The sequence below is a fragment of the Phocoena sinus genome, chromosome 8 (assembly GCF_008692025.1).
Source record: "Phocoena sinus isolate mPhoSin1 chromosome 8, mPhoSin1.pri, whole genome shotgun sequence".
Classification (NCBI taxonomy): domain Eukaryota; kingdom Metazoa; phylum Chordata; class Mammalia; order Artiodactyla; family Phocoenidae; genus Phocoena; species Phocoena sinus.
In genome coordinates this window covers 103719042-103738458 of record NC_045770.1, presented here as the reverse complement: position 1 = coordinate 103738458, position 19417 = coordinate 103719042, and the positions used below count along the sequence as shown (strand labels likewise).

Sequence of the window (19417 nt, the reverse complement as noted above, 5' to 3'; positions counted from 1 at the left end):
TAGGACATGTCAGAGAATATTATCTATGTACTCCCCATCCATTTCCCACCCCAGCTGAGTCCACTCCGAAGACAGGGGTCTTGTCTAGGTTTATTCAATCCGTAGCAGAAACACTGGGAGAATAGGCAAAAACCTTGGGGTGGGGTGGGCAGGGAGGTAGCTGGCACAGCAGGAGAGAGCTGAGGGGCAGCCAGGTGGGCTCAGGGAGGGCAGGAGACTTGGTGCTTCTTAACGGGTTTGTCCACTCTGGCAGTGAGCGGGTACTTGGTGATGCCGCAGGTATCACTCCCTCGGTGCAGCCGGAAATAGCCCTAGGAAGTTAGGGGACATCAGGGCCAGTCGGCGGGGAGAGGTCTGTCCGGCCCTGTCCTCCCGCCCCCAGTAGATCACACTCACCTCCTCACCCCAGTTGGCCCCCCAGGAGTTCTTCAGGATCCAGTATGGGATGGAGTGGCGAGGATGAGGACGAGACCGGGATGAGATTGCCTCTGCCTGCCTCCCCTCCACCGACTTGCTTTTACCAAAACCCACCAGCAGGACAGAATGATCCACAAACCGGGGGTCACAGGTGGTAGGTGTGGCCTTGATCACACCCTTCTGGTATTGCTGCAGGGGCAGAGAGGCTGAGTCGGGGGCCACCTCCCCTATATACCCCTCCCCCCAGTTCCCTACCTTATCCCACCTGCAATAGCTTCATGTTGATGGTCACAGTGATGGGGCCTTGGGTGGCCAGGTACCTGGCGATGCCTGGGGGTGGAATGTGCCGTCAGGCCCTGCCTGTCCTGTGCCCCCTGCTCTCGGCTCATGGGTGTCTCTATCTTTCTCTTTCCCACGCCCAACCCCCCGCCCCAAAATCCCTCCATCTCTGTCTGTATCCCTGTCTGTCCGTCCCTGTCATTCTCCCCCCTGGGCCCGCCCATGTGTCTCCATCCTGCCGGTACTCTGCTCGCAGGGCTGCAGCATGATGAAATCCTGGATCCAGGCCACCTTCTTGCGCTTCTTAGCCCGGCATCTGTGGGGTTCGCTGTTCCCCTTGAATGGGTAGTCCTTATCACTGGCCAGGCCACCTGGACATGAGCAAGGCCCCGGAGGAGACTCGGCTCAGCTCCGGAACATCCCATCCCCCACCCCCCCGACACACACACACACACACACACACACACACACACACACACACACACAGCTGCCCCGAGAGACAGGCACTCACTGTTGTTGAGGACAGTTATGAATGCATCCCAGACGAAACCGCCCTTGCAGCCATTCCCACAGCGGTTACAGTCGAGCAGCTCTGGTGCAAACAGGGACAGTGTGGGTGCCCAGGCCTCAGGCATCCCCGCCTCAGTCACACAGGTCCCCTCCCCCAGCCATACCTTGCACAGAGACTTCCAGAGACTCATGGTATTTGATGGCCCACAGGGCCTCGATGTTGCCCGCTGCTGCCATGGCCCAGCAGCAGTTGCAGTTTTGCTAGTGGTAGAAGGATGGGGGTGGGGGTAGGGAATGCAGGCCTTGCCCCTCCCCTCCCCCTCCCGCCACCAGGGCTGGATTGGGCCAGGCCGCATGGGGGCAGATACCTGATTCCTGATGGATGAGATGATGCCAGCCTTCTTCCGCCAGTCACAGGTCCGGGGCACTGACTGCCCCCACTCTTCAGACCCTACCTTTTGGCTCACACTGGGGGCCTCTCCAGCCACGCTCTGATGCCCATAAAGCTGGCCAAACTCCTCCTCTGGGAGACAGATGGGGCCCCCAAGTTTCGCAGTTTTTACCCCCTCTCCCCCACAGTCTGCCTCTCACTTCAGCCATCCACATCCTCAGCCATCTGAGTCCCCCTAATACCCTGGGAGACAGAAAGGCAAGGGTACTGAGGCCTAGAGAGAGGCCAGGTTCCTTGCTGGGGTGCATTCCCCTGCACCTGCTGCCTCCCCCTGAGCTGGGTTGCGACCCCGGCTCCGGAGTTCCTGCCCCTGATCTCTGATTTGGGCCAAGCACCCAGGCCTCTGGTCCTCAGAGTCCCTCTGGGAAACAAAAGCCAGAAACCTGCCCTGTCCATCTGCTAGTATCCCTGGAGAAGGTTCTGCTTCCCCACCTACCACCTAGGAGCCAGGAGGGGGTCCTGGTACCTGTGAGGTCACTGAATGGAGTCACCCCAAACTCAGCTGTGCCCAAGTCCTCCTCTTGCAGCTGCTGAGCCTTGGCCAGGTTTCGGGCAAAGATGTCCAGGCGGCGAGCATGCTCTAGACCAAAAGGAGGTTGTCCCAGGCTGGCTTCCAAGCCCCCAGGGGTAGGAAGCGGTCCCTGGCTTGGCTTCTCATCCACACTCGCCCAGGTGAGCACTGGCTCTGTTTCCCATGGTCCTTGCAGGCCCTGCTACAGACACTTGGGCCGAGGAAGTGGCTCCCCAGCGCCCCTAGGGTTGGGTTTTCCCAGGAAGCCAGAAGAGGGGTATCTCCGCCCACCTGGGGGAGAAGCCAAGTAAAGGGTCAGAAGGCAGAGTGACTCAAGGGAAAAGTGGATGGTTAGAGACCGGCATCCTGCCTCTCTGTACTTCACATCTCTGACCGCAAGTCTGTGGCTGGAACGAGGTGGGGGAGGGTGGGGTACAGGTCCATGGCACAGGAAGTCTGGGCTGAAAGGTGCTTACAGACCATCCCCCTATGGGAGATGAGATCCAGAGGGCAGGGGCAGGGCTGGCAACTCCTGGGGGTGGAGAGGGAGTCCCCAGCTTGGGGACAAAATGGGTATCCTTGGGTGTTTGCTGAATGAACTCATGACTAGATGGCGGCCTCCTGCCTGCTGCCTGCAGTCACAGGAAAGTGGCTCTGGAGGTGAAGGATCCTCTTGGACCAGTCAGACCCCCAACAGCTGCCGCCTCCCTCCAGGTTCGTAGCCAAGGATGATCCTGTCCCCACTTGTGCATTTGGGAAACCAGGGAGTACACCCCGAGCCCTGTCACTGTCCTGCTGAGTGGCTTTGGCCAGGCACATCCCCCACCCTGTGGCTTGATTTCCTTGTCTCTTCAGTGGGAGAAGGGGGGTTGGACCGGAGACATTTGCGCCCCATGATACCTGCTGGGTGTGAATAACTCCGGTTGTACTGGATCTGGAACAACGTGAAGACCTCTTTCAGCTCCAGAGGCTGGGGACCTGGGTCCTGGAAAAACAACCAAGGGCAGTGGGGAGGGCGAGAGGTGAGGAGTCATTGCTGGGACCACACCTCAGCTCCCAGATGTGCCAGGACTGGGTTAGGGGAGCAGCCGGTTCAGCCGCTCTTCTCCCTGTGTGGGCCTGGACGCGTCAATCACCTCTCCAGCCTCAGATGCTCCCTCTGAGAAATAGGAGCAAAGCACTGTTTCTTGAGGGGGTGAGCCCCAGGCATGGGGAGCAGGCTGGGGACACTTACCTGGCCCCTGAGGGAGCTCTTGATGCCTTGGGCCAGGCCTGCCACCAACAGGGCCAGGAGATAGGAGAGATGGACAGTTAGTGACATGATGCCGCAGACCAGAGTGTCAGCGGCAGGAAGCTATGCAGACCAAGGTGGAGGGGCTGAGAGGGTGGAGCTGGAGAAGCCACAAAGGGGAAACCAGGCTGCGAGGGGGAGGAGGACCCCCAAGCACAAGACGCCTTCAGGCTTTTGTCCCTACATGGCCCCCTGCCTTCCTGTACCCCGCTCCACCCCTTCATTCAACAGAGGCTCTCTGCCCATGCTGTTCTGGGCAATTCTAGGGATATGGAGATGGATCTGTCCTTAAGGGGACAGGAGGAGACAGATCCTAAGTGGGCAGTGACAATATAAGGCCATCAGTGCCTTGAGGGGGAAACAGGGGGCTGTGGAAGCCACAGGCCCTGATGACTGGGGGGATGGATGGTGGTCAGTGGGCCCCGGGAAGCATTCTTGTTCATCCTATTACAAAGCTCAGTCAGCTCAGAAGTCACCTCCAAGAAGCTCACCCATCCTGTGGTGTAGCCTGCAGCTCCTTGCATCTGCGTCCCAACCACACTGGAGGTATCTGCCTTGTTTGTGTCCTCAGCGCCCAGGAAGGGGCTGGGCACAGAGCTGGCTCAGTGGGGATTTGTTGACTGAGCGATTGGTCATCATGGGTTTTAAATAGAAAAGTTCAGGGTCCAGGGGACAGCAAGTGGCATCTACTACCCCCTTCTGTTCTTCATTCCTATCACAGTCTGGGGATGGAGATGAGGGGTGTGGGTGGGCCTGAGGGGGCAGAAAAATAGCGGGGTTGGCATCTCAGACAGAGTAAGGCCGGAGGCTAAGGGCTGGGCAGGGGTGTTCACACCTGTTACTTCTGCCTTGGTTTTAAGTGGGTCCTTGGCCTAGGGAGCTCCCACATGGGCCTCCAGGCTGGCAACCAGCACCCAATACCAGAGATGGGTGAGCAAAAAACTGGCTTTCTCGGGGTTCCATGGGGATGGGAGCGACGGGAAGGGATCCATCCACTCACGAGCTCACCACCTCTTTTCTTCATTCATTAGGAATCTTCCCAAAGCTGTGAGATCCTGTTTTGCTGCACCCAGCCCCCACCCCCCCCCCCACCCACACACCCTGGATAGTAAGCCAAGGGACTCCTCTATTTGGAAAAAAGAGTGATGCTGCCTTTATTAAAATACAGTAGACAGACCATCCACAGAGGGGTACCTGGCTTCATGATTCTAGATCCCAGGCATGTGTCCCAAGCTGGTTCTGGCTGTGTGTGACCTGTGACTAAAGCCCCATGTCAGCCCTCAGAGCTGGAGGTTCACATAACAGCTTTATTGAGGTATAATTCACATACCATAAAATTCACCATTTTTAAGTATACAATTCAGCGGTTTTTCACGTATTTGCATAATGGTGCAACCATCACCACTGTCTAATATCAGAGCATTTTCATCACCCGAAAAGAAACCCCATACTCATTAGAAGTCATTTCCCCATTCCCCTTCCCGTGGCAAACACTCATCTAGTTTGTCTTTCAGATTCGCCTATTCTGGTTGTGTCATATAAGTAAGTGGAATATGTGGCCTTTTGTGTCTGGCTTCTTTCAACTAGTGTACTATTTTCAAGATTCATCCATGTTGTAGCATATATCAGTACTTCATTCCTTTTTATGGCTGAATAACATTCCACCTTGTTACCATTTTTTGCTTATCCTTTCATCAATTGATGAACATTAGATTGGTTCTATATTTTGGTTCTTATGAATAGTGTTGCTATATGAACACTGTATAGATTTCGTGTGTGTGTGCGGATTGTGTTTTCAATCCCCCTGTGTATATACCTAGGAGTGAAATCGCTGGGTCACGTGGTAACATTTCTGAGGACCTGCCAGACTGTTTTCCGCAGTGGCCGCCCCATCTTACATTCCCACCCACAGTGTATGAGTGTTCCAATTTCTCCGTCTCCTCGTCAGCACTTGTTACTGTCTGTCTTTTGGGTTTTAAAGAACTATTATTTTTAGGCTCCTTCCCCCCACGTTGGGGGATGGTGCTGGGAAGGATTTGGGGATGGCGAGGTGCTCTCCATTTCACACCGCACCCGGAAGGCTCACCCCAGGACCCACCGTTAAGTCCTCTCCTCTCCCCGGGCGGGGCGACAGTGAAGATAAACGGGGGTGGGAAAGGGAGCCGAGGGCTCGGCAGTTCCCACACGCCGTCTGCCTCCAGGCGGGGGACCCCTAGACACGCAGCCCTTTCCCGTCTGGCCCCGCCCTGAGACGTGGCCAGGGCAAGACCCCAACCCCTTCCTGGGAGCCAGCTCCGCCCAAACTCCTCCCCTTAGGGCTCTCCGTCTGCTTGGGAGAGGATGCAGAAACCCGGGGACTGGGGGAGGGGTGTGTGTGTGGGGTCGGGGGACGCTGGTGGGAGGATGGCCAGGAAGGCGATGGCACCGGACCCTGGCGTCCTGCACGCCCGAGTTCGGCCCTGCCCGCCTTCTCAGGGGCTTCCATTCATTCTGGGCCAGAAGTGAACTGCCGCCCCCGCCCCAAACTGAGGTAGCCTCTCGGACTGAGGGCTCGCAGGAGGCCGTTCTGGAGTGAAGGGACCGCCTGGCTGAAGACAGCCCTGGGGATGGAGAGGAGAAGGGACCGAGATGGACAGTTCTGGACCTGGGAGCGTCTCTTCTTAGGGCGAGGGTCTGGCGACCCTGGACGAAGTTCTGGTATTTCCAGAGTGACTGTCCGCGTGCACAGAATAACATTCTGGAGGCTGCAGAGTGAGGATCTGGAAGTCCCAGGATTAGGTGGGGTCTAGGTCCCCAGGATGACATTCTGGGAGGCGCAGAAAGAGTCTGTGGGCCCCGGCCTTAAGTGCACAGGAGTTCTGGGGGCGCAGATTAGGTAGGGTCTAGGTTCGCAGGATGACATTTTGGGGTGCGCAGAGTGAAAGCGTGGGGGCTCCTAAGTGAGTCGGGGGCCTGGCGTCAGGGCCAATGCCCCCAGGATCGGGCGCTAGGGGACCCTGGCCTGGCGCCGGGAGGCGTCTCCGGGAGGCGCCGCGGGGGACCGGGTGGGGGCCTGCGGCCGGCTGGGGGCGGAGAAGTGGGGGGTCGGGGTCCCTCCCCCTGGCGCGGGCTCAGGAATCCGCTGAGGGGCGGGCGGAGGCGCCGGGGTGGGCCGCGCCGCGGCGGGCGGGCGGGCGGGGGGCGCTTCCTGGGGCCGCGCGTCCAGGGAGCTGCGCCGTCCGCCTGTCCGTCTGCCGCAGGCACTTGCCGAAGCCAGCCGAGCCGCCGGAGCCGCGGGCCGCGGGGCCGTCGCGGGCCCAAGTGAGTGGCCGTCCATGGGGGGAGGGCGCGAGCCAGAGTCTCGGCCGAGTCGCGTCAGCAAGGAGCCGAGAGGCCCGCGCTCCTCGGCCGGAGCCGCTGGGGGACCGGGCGGGGGCGGGGCGGCCCCGGGCGGGTGGGCCCTGAACCCCGGCCTGCGTGAGGAGTCGGCCCTCGGCCCTGGGAGGCTCCGGGGCCCCAAGCACGGTTCCGGGCGGGAGGCGACCGGGGCCACGGCTCTGAGTCCTGGTATCGGGAATGCGGGCTGCTGCGGCAGAGGCGCCCTGACCCCCGCCCGCCATCCCCCAGCCCCAGGATGCTCCCCTTCGCCTCCTGCCTCCCCGCGTCTCTACTGCTCTGGGCGCTGCTGCTGTTGCTGTTGGGGGCAGCGTCTCCCCAGGATTCCGAGGAGCCCGACAGCTACACGGTGGGGACAGTGAGGTCACTGGCCTGGGCTGGGCTGGGCAGGGACACAGAGACCAGGATCCTGGGGTGGCTGCTGCTGGGGAAGATTCTCCCCTCCCCTGGTTGGTGGAGCAGCTGGGGCCATTGTTTGGAGCAGGCGGGGAGGGTGGCCAGGCTTGGGCCCTGGTCTTGGCCTGGTCAGCTAGAGGGGGCCAGGGGTGACCACTGGCCACCTCTGGTCCCCTTGTAGGAATGCACAGACGGCTATGAGTGGGACCCTGACAGCCAGCACTGCCGGGGTGAGGATGCTTGGGGGACTGACCCACCCCCGAGAACCGGGAAGGGGATTGCAACCCCACCTCCAAGAGCTGCTCTGTCTCCTGCCCAGCTCTGCCTGGCCGTGGCCAGCTCTGGTTCTCAGGGGGCCAGCTCGGCTAGGGGTGGAGAAACCATCCAGGCCCCTCCCTCTCAGAGAAACCCAGGACACCCTGCCCGCCCCCCTCCCCACCCCCTCAGGAGTCTAGAGAGCAACAGGGCGCTGTCCTGGATACCTCCTCTAATCACTGTCCTATCCAGCTTTGTCCCATCACGGCTCCAGGAGAGCAGTGCCTGCGGGGGTGGGTAAGGAGGCCTGCACATCACTGTTAGGCTGAGTCAGGGCCAGGGCTTTGGGGAGGGACAGAGACCCTCTTGGGGGCAAGAAAATGGGGGTGACTATAGGAGCAACTGCTCCACCCAGGGGTCCTGGGCAGGCAACCTTAGCTTCTTGAGTAGAGAGGAAAGGCCCTGCCCGGGTCACTCAGCTTAGAGAAGGCTGAGATGGGCTCCTGCCTCCCACCCCCTCCACGGCCGGCCCAGGAGACTGGCTGTGCCCAGCAGGCCCCTCTCCGCAGATGTCAATGAGTGCCTGACCATCCCGGAGGCCTGCAAGGGGGAAATGAAATGTATCAACCACTATGGGGGCTACTTGTGCCTGCCCCGCTCTGCTGCTGTCATCAGTGACCTGCATGGCGAGGGACCACCACCACCAGTGCCCCCCGCTGAGCACCCCAACCCCTGCCTCCCGGGCTATGAGCCCGATGAGCAAGAGAGCTGCACGGGTGAGTAAGGGTCACCCTGGCACTGAGGCTTCCAACTCTTCTACCAAGCGTCTCTCACTGCATCTTAAAAACTTACACCTCATGTTCCTCCCTTGCTCAAGAGCCTCCTCAGGGCCACTAGGATAACATTCAGACCCTTGTCCAGACCCTCACTTTGCGTGGGGCCTGCCGCAGGGGGCCCCAGCTCCTGTTACACTGCCCAGCCAGCCTCTGGGACCCTCACCTTGACTGCTGCAGACGTACTGCAAGAGCTCTGCCTCTCAGCCTCTGCCCCTGCCCCTTCCTGGTCTGCACCCCACCCCTGGGTGCCTCGGGCCTTGGAGGAAGGCCCTGGAATCTGTGCTCCTGGGAGTATGGGCAGGGCCTTATCCTATGCTTCCCTGACATGAGGTCTCCCAGCGTAGGGGTGCCGTTCTCATTGGCTCCAAGCTGGTAAACTCTTATTTGTGCTGTTGGGCGGGTCCACGTGTTCCTGTTGTGGGTGCATCAGTCACCCACACATCCATGTAAGTGGTACCTGACCTGTGTGCTCCCATACTGAGGTGTCTGTCGTGTCGGGTGGTGCATGGGCTGCCAGGCGGGGGCTGAGTGGTGTCTCCTGCAGACGTGGACGAGTGTGCCCAGGCCCTGCACGACTGCCGCCCCAGCCAGGAGTGCCATAACCTGCCTGGCTCCTACCAGTGTACTTGCCCCGACGGCTACCGCAAGATTGGGCCCGAGTGTGTGGGTGAGTCTGGGGAGCGGCCTTTCTGTTCCCTGCTCTGTGCCCATGACCTGGCTCTCACTCTAGCACCTGATCCCCATTCCAACCCATCCCCAGGTTTCACCCCAGTCCCCTGCCACCTCTGCCTTACTGTCCCCAGACACAGGACTGTATGCATGTATGTGTGAGTCCTGGCTGATCTGGCCCAGCCCAGACACAAGCAAGACTATGGGTGATGAGTCCCAGCTGGCCTGGGCTGCACCTGACATTTGCCCTCTGCTGTCCTTCCCCTGCCTCCATCTCAGATATAGATGAGTGCCGCTACCGCTACTGCCAGCACCGCTGTGTGAACTTGCCTGGTTCCTTTCGATGCCAGTGCGAGCCGGGCTTCCAGCTGGGGCCCAACAACCGCTCCTGTGTGGGTGAGGCCGGGCTGGGCCAGGCTCCTGGGTCCTGCGCAGGGTGGTGTGTGTGGGGGGAGCTCCCTTCCTGACCAGCCCAGGGGCAGCAGGGGCTCTAGGCTGCTCCTCGGCTTTCACCCCTCCCCCTCTTCCTGGCACCCCCAGATGTGAACGAATGTGACATGGGGGCTCCGTGTGAGCAGCGCTGCTTCAACTCCTATGGGACCTTCCTGTGTCGCTGCCACCAGGGCTATGAGCTGCACCGGGATGGCTTCTCCTGCAGTGGTGAGAGCTCCACCCCTGCCGCGTGTCCCTCCACTGGTCCCCCAGGCCCTGTGTCATGCTGCATCTCCTGCCCCACAGCCCTCCCCTTGATGCCTCCACGTCCCGTCCATCCTGCACCCATGTGCCTCCTGGTACTCCACCCCAGCTGGTGGCTGGGCACCTACAGAGCTGCCCACCAGAACTCCCAGCCTGGTGGGGAAGGCACAGAGGGGAGCAGTCAGATCCCCACCGAAGCTCAGTAGGGAGACTGAACGAAGATGTAGGTGCCCCCCTCCCTGGGAATCAGGCTGATGTGCGTGCGAATCCTGGACCAGGGCAAGTCACTCTTCTCTCTGAGTCCATTTAATTCTCCTGTAGAATAGGTTGTCTTGAGAATTAAGTGAGAAAATGACGACAGACTTTTTCAAGTCCCAAGCAGCAACGCTTTAAAGTGAATTAGCATTTATTGAGAAACTGCCCTGTGCAGTATGCTTTCCTTACATATTTGGCCTTATTTAATCCTGCCAACAATCCTATGAGATAAATAGCAGTTTTTCCTCCTCTGCAAATTGACATTAATACTTCCCTCAAGTTTTGTTGGGAGGACTACAAAAAATAAGATAAAATACTTCAGCGAAGAGAGATTGAGTGACTTGCCCAATGGGGCCAGGGCTCTATCCCACTCCATGTCAACCGGCCATGTGCCCTGTTTCTGTTATGCTTTGTGCTTTGCTGGTGAGGAAGGCCGCATTGGTACCTGGCTAGGTGCCGGGCAGCATAAGGGGCACAGAGGAGAAAACCTGGCTCCTGCCTCTGCTGCTCACAGTTGGCAGGAGGTGACTGTAATTGGGCGGATTGTAGGTTGCAGGATTCGGGCAAAGTACTGAAACCCAGAGCAGGCTGGGTTGCCTCGAGGGCTTACCAGTCTAAGCCACTGATTTTATTGACAGGAAAATTTAGGTTCCCCAAACTCAGTCAGTAGGATATAAAGCCAAACCTCTAGATTCCCAGTGCTCTCATTTAGTATCACCTTATAGTCCTGGGGCAAAGAGAGATCTGTGAGCTGGGCAGTCCTTTTTTTTTTTTTTTTTGCCATGTGGCTTCTGGGATGGAACCTATGCCCCCTGCAGTGGAAGCGCGGAGTCTTAACCACTGGACCGCCAGGAAAGTCCCCTGGGCAGTTCTTTCTTGAACCCTCTGTCCGCTGCTGAGTTCCGCAGGGCCTGTCTCTTCTGCTTCTTTCTACACTGAGCCTAACCTGGAGCCAGGCTCAGTCGATGAGATGAGCATGTGTGGGGCTGAGCTGGAGGACTGCGGCAGCCCAGTCCTCAGCCCCGCCCCCTCCCCCTCCCCCCTCAGATATCGATGAGTGCAGCTATTCCAGTTACCTCTGCCAGTACCGCTGTGTCAACGAGCCAGGCCGCTTCTCCTGCCACTGCCCGCAGGGCTACCAGTTGCTGGCCACGCGCTTGTGCCAAGGTACAGGTTGCCCTGGTGCAGCGGGCAGGGTGGTGTCAGGGGCTGGTGGCCTGGCATTCGGGTTCCAAGCCCCTCTCCCCCGGCACAGACATTGACGAGTGTGAGTCGGGTGCGCACCAGTGCTCTGAGGCCCAAACGTGTGTCAACTTCCACGGGGGCTACCGCTGCGTGGACACCAACCGCTGCGTGGAGCCCTATGTCCAGGTGTCGGACAAGTGAGTCTACTCGACACCAGGCCATAGCAGAAACTACAACTCCCAGAGGGCTCTGCGGCTGACTGGCACCTGTTCGGGCTGCCGAGTGCTCTGAGGGCCGATGGGAGTTGTAGTCCAACTAAACCACACATGCTGTTACAGCAGGAGTGGGAGGATCCTTTTGGGATCCCTAATTCTGGGGGTGGGCCAGACTTGGAGGATGGGCTACGACCTCATTCGTGTTCCCATCTCGGGGTCTCCAGTCGCTGCCTCTGTCCGGCTTCCAACCCCCTGTGCCGGGAGCAGCCCTCGTCCATCGTGCACCGCTACATGAGCATCACCTCGGAGCGGAGCGTACCAGCCGACGTGTTCCAAATCCAAGCGACCTCCGTCTACCCTGGCGCCTACAATGCTTTTCAGATCCGTGCTGGAAACTCGCAGGGAGACTTCTACATTAGGGTAAGGCTTTCCCCTAACCCCACCCCTCAACTGACTTGCATAATCCAAAACTGAATTCCAGGAAACCTTAAGTGGGAGACGCAACTATGCCACCATGCCCCGCCTCTTCTCTCAGTGTCCCTCACCCCAGGGGTCAGAATTTCTGTAGCAAGGTAGAAGTGTTCTAAATTCCCTTGGTACAAACTACAGATTGTTAAATACAATTCTAGCAAGGCACTCAGACACGGGTTTGAGTCCCTGTGCTGGTCTGCGTATCTGGCTTCAACTGCTTCACCCTTAGGACAAAGGACTAGCATGAGGCTGGAGGTAACAGACACAGCAGAGTCTGGGAAGGGCAAACAAGTGGAGCTGGATCTTAGAGAGAGAGGCAGCAGGGGTTGGCACAGGGGCCTGGGGTCTGAGAATCCAGCTCTCTGCTGGTGGAGGTGGGAGGAGGGCAGGGTCTGGATGTGACACAGTGAGAGGGGTGTTAAGGGTTTGTCTGGTACCAGTGCTGGTTTTCTCTTTCTGGAATTGAGTGCTTTGAAGGGGAGTCTGCCTGCTCCAGGTCACCAAAAGCCCCACTGCTCCCGAGTCTCACACCTGGTCCTGAATCAGTTGACCACGGTTAGACAAAAGAAGAACTAGCTGGAAAGGGTGGGAAGAGCACCAGTAGGATGTTTCTGAGGGCAGGAGCCCGGGTGCAGATGTCGAGGGAGTCACAGGTCTGGATGAGCGCCTGGGGTCCCAGGCTGACCAGGGCTCTCTCCACTCCACAGCCAACTGGTCGTGGATACCAGACTCAGGGCAGGGAGGTGATGGCGGGGTAGCGTCCTGGTGTGTAGGTTGACGTGATCTACGTGTCTCCCCACCCACTGTACCCTACAGCAAATCAACAATGTCAGCGCCATGCTGGTCCTTGCGCGCCCTGTGACAGGCCCCCGGGAGTACGTGCTGGACCTCGAGATGGTCACCATGAACTCCCTCATGAGCTACCGGGCCAGCTCTGTACTGAGACTCACCGTCTTCGTGGGGGCCTACACCTTCTGAGGAGTGGGCGGGGGAGCTCTCAGGGAGGGGGAGGTTCCCTGTAGCCGAGGAGCCTGGGGCTCAGGGATGACTGTGTTCTGCTAAAAAGGGAAGATGCTGTTGTGAAGGGTAGAGAGAGAAAGGCAATAAAGGGAGAAAGAAGGAGTCCTGGTGGCTGAGGTGGGTGGGTCACACTGCAGTGAACCCCAGAGTGGGGAAAGGGCAGGCTCATGGGAGGCGGGCCACGTCCACCTAAAGGTGGGGGGTGTCTCTGTCCAGGCTGAAGGGCTCCATTGACAGGAGCTGGGAGCTGCATCCCCAAGACTGGAACTGGCTTATAGACCATGGGCATCAGAATCACCCTGAGGAGGGAAGAGGTAATGAGGCTGCAGACTCTAGGCCCTAGCCCAGACATGTGGGCTTGGCTGCTCTGCAGTGGGCCCGAACAATCCTGCTCTAGACAGTGCCAGGAGGCCCTGGGTTTCAATCCTAGCTTGGCCTCAAACGATCAATTTGGAGAAATCCTAGTAGCTCCCTGAGCCTCAGTGTTCCAATCCATAAAATGAGGCAACTGGACTGTTAGCGCTTTATAAACTTTTCTTTTCCAAGCTACAGAACTTCTTCTCAAAGGAAACTTTATTTGATCAGAGAACTCGGATGACATAAACTAGATTCAAAGTTGCAACGCCTCCCTGACTTCATCTCCCTGGCAGTCTCAGTGCCCTGCCAGGGGACCCCACGGGTCCTGAGGAGCTCAGTTTAAAAACTGGACCCAATGGTCTCCCCAGTTCCTACCTGGATATCTTACAAGACCCCTGGGGCCTGCCATCTCCTCCTAACACATAAAGCTGCAAACACTTAAGATTTTTATTGTAGCCCAAAGATCCCGGTTAAAAGGCTGCGTAGCCTGGGAAGATGGAGGCGGGGTTCTGTCTTGTGGCATAGCTCAGGTCAGGGGGCCGTGGCTGCAGTAAAGCTGTGACAAGGTCCTGCTCAGAGCTGGCCCCAGATTCCTGCACAAAGAGAAAGGCAAGTAAGGGTCAGGCCTGGGTGAGGGTAACCGCACCTCACCTACTCTCTCCAGGTTCTGTCTCCTGCCCTCACCTCTGCAGAGGTCCACACTTGATGGTGCTCAGCAGCATTTCCTTTTCCTTCAGCGTGGCACAGGCGTCATAGGCGGCCAGCAGGCTGAGGGTGGGGTGGGGAGTATGAGTTTCTAAGTTTGGGCAATGGCTGACTGCTGGCCCATCCTGAGTGGCTCAGGCCAGTGTCACGGGAGGCGGGCCGGAAGAGGTTGGCATGGGTTAGAGGAGTCAGGACCATGGCTGCACTTCCTGAACCTGGCATTCAAGGCCCTGCTCCATCCTGCTCACCCTCCTTTCATGCTCCTGCAAATGTTTCCCAAGTATGGCTGTTCTTGGCCCAGTCTTCATGGCCCGCCCACTCCTCCAGGAAGCCTTCTCTGCTGCACCAGGTACAGGAAGTCCCCTCCATACGAACCTTCAAGTTGCGAACTTTCAAAGATATGAACATATGTTTGCATGTCCAATCACGTAAGTTAGTTCATGTGTCTGGTGTACATGCTCACTCACGTGCATCCTCTACAGGTGGGTGTGCTTTACTCTACAGTACTGTATAGAGTACGGTAGTAGAGTATCTTTACTTCAAGCCCAGGATGTCCAGAAGCAAGCGTAAAAGCAGCGGTATATAGCTGACTGTGTTAGTTGGGTATTTAAGCTAACTTTGTTAGACTTACGAACAAATCGGACTCATGAACGTGCTCTTGGAATGGAACTTGTTCATATGTAGGGGACTTAACTGTAGAATGTCTCTCTCCCCCTCCTCCCAATGCCTGAGATTCTGTCTGGTCTTGGCTGGCTGTGTCTTCCTCACCACCGGACCTCCATGAACTCCTCAGGTATCAGCTGGGTCTGTCCAGCCCTCACAGAGCCAGACCACCCGCAAGGCACTGGCTGAGTTGACGTCCACGCAGGGTGGGCGGGGGCAGAGGACAGGGGCTCTGTGGCCGCCTACCTGGCAGGGGTGCTGTACTGATCTACCAGGGCTGCCGCCTTCTCCCCGCTCACTCCACGCACCTGCATCAGCTGCCTGGCAAACACCTCCCGCACAGACTGGGCCTGGGGTCGGGGGAGGACCATGTGAGGAGCGGCCCAGGGCTGGGCCTTGTAAGGAGGGGCTGGGCAGAGGCAGTACCTTGTTCTTGATGGCTCCCACGTTGAAGTCGTTGAAGGTGAGGAGTGAGCAGAGAGGGTTTGGGGAGGGCCCAGCCCTTGATTCAGGGTCCCCTTGGGTTCCCCAGGGGCGACTGTGGAGGGTGTGGCCCTGAGGAAAGAGGGAACTGAGGCCAGGCCAGAGCTCTAGGGGACAACCCCCAGCCAGGCCTTGCCCCATCCCAGGCCTCAGTGGGCCAGCCTGAGAAACAGGGATCTCACTCACCTCGCCTTCCTCGAGGGAACACGCAACCTAAGTAAGGGGCCAGTGCCGGATGGATGCACCTGCTCACCTGGTATAGTCTCTGCAGGCCCCTTGTCAACAGGGCCAGGTAGGCTGCTGACTCCTTAATATCTGCTGTGCGTTTCACAAAGAAGCCATCGATGACCTGGAGAAGAGGATCCAAGGGAAAGAGAGTGGCTCCTGAGCGGAGCCGTAGACCACAGGGTCCCTGCCAGCCTGGCCCTGCCCTCCCGGCTCACCTGAGTGTTGGTGACAGCCTGCAGCAGCGTGCCCTCGGGAAGGCTGAGGTTACGCACTGAGCCATGCTCTTCCACCAGGTATACTCGACGGCCCAGGCCGCAGCGCTTCAGCCGGAACTGGGCAGGCAGTTGGGGAGGGTGAGGTGGGTCAAAACCTGGATGCTCATGTGCTAGGTGTCCATCAAGTCACCCTCAAAACCGTCACAAGACCTTGGTCCCACCAGTTCGCCTCCTCATCCTCCCTAGCTTCTCCACCTGCCTCAGAGTGGCCTCCACACCTTTGCTCACGCTGCTACTCTTGCACAGAAAGCCCTGCCACCATCTGAGCGATGCCCATTCTCCAAGCTTCCCTTGGCCTGTACGTGGCCTATGGGGTCAGCCTAGCAGCCAGCACTGACACATAGCTGCTGCGGTTCCACTTCTGGAGGGGTGAGCCTTGTTTACCCCAGGCTGCAGGGGCTGGACACCCTAGGGGTCTTAACATGCTCCTCAGCCCTGCCCAGAGACCCTGCATACCTACTGTGCGCCTGGAGGGGCCTGAGGGGAGTCTGATCTCGGGGCTGCCCTGGAGCAGCTCTAGAGGGGGTGTGGCTGGAGGTGTGGGAGCTCTGCCTGGATACCACCCAGAAGTGCCCCTGAGCGGGCCCGGGGCAGGGAGGGTGGTGAGGCCAGTGAAGGAACCTTTTGCTCCTGGAAGCGGCTGTCAATGATGCTGCTGCACAGGTCATCCAGCCGCTTTCGCTCCACGATGTGGTCCAAGACTAGTTCTTTAGGTCGTGCTGCCGAGAGGCCAAGAAGGGTCCCGTTGGCTCGCGTCCCCTCACCCTCCAGGCCCTGCCTCTGCCCCCCACCTGCCCATCCACACCCCTTACCCGGGTCCCTGGGACTGGTCTCTTGGGCCACCCACACGAAGTCCCCGACGTGCAGCTTGCGCACCGTGTGGGTCACGTGCAGCCGCTGCAGCTCTCGGAGCAGCTCTGGCCTGGGTCCCGCCCTGGAGTTGCATGGTGGGAGGCCTGAGGGCAGGCCAGGGCCCTCGCCGCGTCCTCTCCCTCACCTCCCCCCACCTCACTCACCCCTTGGTCTCGCCAACATCCACGCACAACAGCACCCTGTACTCTCCAGGTCCCAGCTCCAGCGGTGGCTGTTGGACGTTCCCTTCGCTGGCGCCACTACTGGGGAGAAGGGGTGGAAGTTGGTGTGTGCAAGGCCCGGGCTGCTGCTCCTCTAACCCCTAGGAGGTGGGGCAGCCGCAGCTCAGCTGGAGCTGATGGAGACAGGGTGGGGTCCTGGCCTCATTTGGGGGACGATTCCTGCTCCCCTGTTCTCCCCCCTCCCCCTCCTCACCGCTCAGCTGAGGCCGCTCCTGGCACCGCAGGCTCCTCCCCAGGGGGCTCCTCTGGCCCGCTGCCCACACTCAGCAAGCTCAGGCCCTCTGACTCAGCCAGCTTCTGGGCCAGCTCCAGACCCTCTGGGGTCAGTGAGTACCTGGTGGGTGGAAAAAGAGAACACAGATCTCCCTTCTTCACTCATACTTGGCGGGCTCCCCTGCCTGCCCCCAGCTAGACTGGTCTCACCAGCCGAGGCGACACTTCACAAACAAGGCCAGCGGCTGCCCAACACCCCTCCTGCGAGCCACGTTCTCGCCCCTCAGATCAGCTGCCTCTGGACAGCCCAGGGCCACTCCTCAGGTCGGCAACAAGTACACGTCAGGCTGCAGGGCCACCTCAGCACGGCACGCCTACTCCCCGGCCCTGCCTCCTGCATCTCACGTCGTTCTCCCCACCTAGCTGGCTGCTGCGTCCTGAGGACCAGATTCCTGTGGAGGAGGGAGCGGAGAGCTGGCCAGGACCGAGCACTTCCAGGGGCCACCTGTTCGTACGGGAGGAGACCCTTAGAGAGCTCCCAGGGCTACCACCTGCCCACTCCCTTGTCCCACCCCGCTGCTTGCTCACAAGAAGGGCAGCCTGTGGTGGGCTCAGGGTCAGATCCAGAGCCACTTGGCTCCCTCCTTCCCCCTCTCAGTGCTCACCCCTGGAGCCTTCTGGGCACACCTCTGCAGCAGCTCCTCCTTGGTTAGGAAGCCGTGGCTGCTAGGATTCTGTAACCAAGGCAGAAATGTAACCAACTTAGGTTCAGTGCCTGAGCAGCCTGCCCCAGGAGCCGCAGGCCCGTGGCCCCAGTTCCCCGGACTCCCGATTTGGTCAGGCGCTCACCAGGTGTTCCCGGTACAGCAGCAGCAGTACTGCTCGAGCTCCCGAGTGCCGAGCTGGCCAATACTTGCCAGAGCCTCCTGCTTTGAGCTGGGTTGGACCCTGAAAGGTACAGGGGGCCTTTGAAGCCAAAAGCCAGCCAGCTGTTGCAGACGCAATCCCTGGCAAAGCTGAGGTTCAGGTTCTACCTCAGCAGACTAAATGGCCCTGAGCAAATTACTCAGCTGCCTCTCTAGCTTCTGTATCTGTAAAATAGGCCATGTGATAGTATGATCTCCTGCAAACTTGGGATGAGACGGTGAACAGTTTCAGGGGACGGGGAGTGGGGTAGGGGTGTAAGCGGCCTGGCCCAGCCTCAGTTCTAGCACAGGACAGAGAAGGTAATACAAGACTCAACAGCAAATCCCATAATTTACTGGGTTTGGCCCCCTAAATAGCTTGATCATGGAATTCTCTCAACTGACTCTATTATAACTCACTATCTACACCTACAGATAAGAAAATTAAGCATCAGACAGAATAAATCATTTGCCCAGAGCCAGGTGTCACTGGTGGGATTTGGACCCAGGCCAGCTAAGTCCCCCAAGCCAGAAAATCTTACTCCTGATGCTCCCGTTTTCCCTTCTACCCCCCTGCCCTCTCCTCACTGGCATGTAAGGATCCTGGACTTTGGCAGGCCTTTCCCGGGCTGGACTCTTCGCTCCAGGTGGTGAACATGGGGCGTGGTCACCTGCGGGAGTAGAAGAGAGTCAACCCTGGACCCTGGAATCCAGCAGGTAGGATGGTCTGGGACGCGGCCAGCTCAAGTGGTTGGTGAGGTTCTGAAAAAGTCAGCCACTAGCCCGACGTCAAACAGCAACTTGGACAGGAGCAGGGAGCCTGAAGCCAAAGTATCCCAGGTGGTTACAAAAGCTGCATCTGAGGGAGGCTCAGGGGACCACCGACCCCTGCTCCCAGCGTTCACCACCTGATGCCTTGTGCTGCTGCAGCCGCCGGTCCAGCATCCGGCAGAGCCCGTCTCCGAAGTGCTGTAGGATCTTAGCTTCCTTGCCGCTGTGCAGGGGCAGTGGGTACCGCCGTAGGGAGCGCAGTGCCTGGCGGGGTAGGGGTACAGTACCGGGTCAGGGTGGACCTGGCTGTCTGGCCCGGCCAGCACCTGTCCCCCATCAGGCCCGGCCAGAACCCACCTTCTGAAACACGAATTGCGTGCGGCGCCCTCTGCTGGCTGCCTCGTCCCGCCACTCGGTCAGCCAGCGTACGAAGAGCGGGTTGGCGCAAACGGGCAGCGGTCGTTTCCGGCCCAGGCGGACCGGCGCTGCCATGAGCCCCAGGGCGTGAGCCCCAGCCCTCACGCCGGCAGAACTGAAATGCCGCTAGTTCTGGAGACGGGATTCGAACACCTGGTTCCGGCGGAGGAGGGCGGGACCTCTCCAATCACGTGGTCCCATGCGGGGAACTTACCAAGAGGACTGATTTTTGCTGCCCACCCCGCCCCTGTACTACTCTAAGTGGTCGGTGCCAAGCACAGTCTCTACCGCCTCTCGCCTTCCCGCCGCCCCGGGACAGGACGAGCCTTTCGGACGCGCCCCGCCCGCCCCAGGCCTTGACCCGCCCCTTCCTCCCACCCCAGATTCGAGAGCGGGGATGGGGGGGTGGGGGGTCCTCTTTGTGCAGGAGAGAGGAAGGTGGACAGCGCCGCCCTGTGGCTGGGAGGTCTGGTT

General features: G+C 59.2%; 3 protein-coding genes across 18 annotated transcripts; 1 reads left to right on the top strand and 2 right to left on the bottom strand.

Annotated features, from left to right (window-relative positions):
- Positions 1-83: 83 nt before the first annotated feature.
- CTSW (cathepsin W) lies at positions 84-3559 on the bottom strand. The gene is made up of 10 exons (XM_032638951.1): positions 3403-3559; positions 3069-3153; positions 2124-2237; positions 1575-1729; positions 1371-1467; positions 1208-1288; positions 942-1067; positions 683-747; positions 397-606; positions 84-311 (listed from the first exon to the last, which is right to left on the bottom strand). Exons 1-10 carry the CDS (start codon positions 3487-3489, stop codon positions 201-203), a joined length of 1131 nt encoding a protein of 376 aa, XP_032494842.1. The 5' UTR covers positions 3490-3559; the 3' UTR covers positions 84-200.
- A 2241-nt stretch (positions 3560-5800) lies between these two features.
- EFEMP2 (EGF containing fibulin extracellular matrix protein 2) lies at positions 5801-13451 on the top strand. Of its 4 annotated transcripts, none has more exons than XM_032638934.1 (12): positions 5801-6237; positions 6699-6759; positions 7066-7183; positions 7412-7460; positions 8055-8261; positions 8866-8988; positions 9270-9386; positions 9531-9650; positions 10989-11108; positions 11197-11323; positions 11566-11761; positions 12629-13451. In XM_032638934.1, the coding sequence occupies exons 1-12, from the start codon at positions 6066-6068 to the stop codon at positions 12788-12790; spliced, it is 1572 nt and encodes a 523-aa protein (XP_032494825.1). In that variant the 5' UTR covers positions 5801-6065; the 3' UTR covers positions 12791-13451. The 4 variants fall into 4 exon arrangements, with proteins under 4 accessions (XP_032494825.1, XP_032494827.1, XP_032494826.1 ...); XM_032638936.1 differs by having other exon boundaries at positions 5807-6156; XM_032638935.1 differs by having other exon boundaries at positions 5808-6210.
- A 171-nt stretch (positions 13452-13622) lies between these two features.
- Positions 13623-19301, bottom strand: MUS81 (MUS81 structure-specific endonuclease subunit). 13 transcript variants are annotated; one of them, XR_004350961.1, is made up of 17 exons: positions 18884-19301; positions 18664-18790; positions 18344-18426; positions 17700-17798; positions 17516-17584; positions 17270-17355; positions 16831-16971; positions 16560-16658; positions 16356-16477; positions 16165-16262; positions 15484-15600; positions 15294-15389; positions 14984-15112; positions 14866-14907; positions 14143-14283; positions 13874-13957; positions 13735-13782 (listed from the first exon to the last, which is right to left on the bottom strand). XR_004350961.1 is itself a non-coding variant. In XM_032638927.1 (16 exons), the coding sequence occupies exons 1-16, from the start codon at positions 19016-19018 to the stop codon at positions 13716-13718; spliced, it is 1656 nt and encodes a 551-aa protein (XP_032494818.1). In that variant the 5' UTR covers positions 19019-19300; the 3' UTR covers positions 13623-13715. The 13 variants fall into 13 exon arrangements, 6 of the variants coding, with proteins under 6 accessions (XP_032494818.1, XP_032494820.1, XP_032494819.1 ...); XR_004350958.1 differs by having other exon boundaries at positions 13742-13782; positions 14804-14907; XR_004350959.1 differs by lacking the exon at positions 14143-14283 and having other exon boundaries at positions 13623-13782.
- Between the last annotated feature and the right edge of the window lie 116 nt (positions 19302-19417).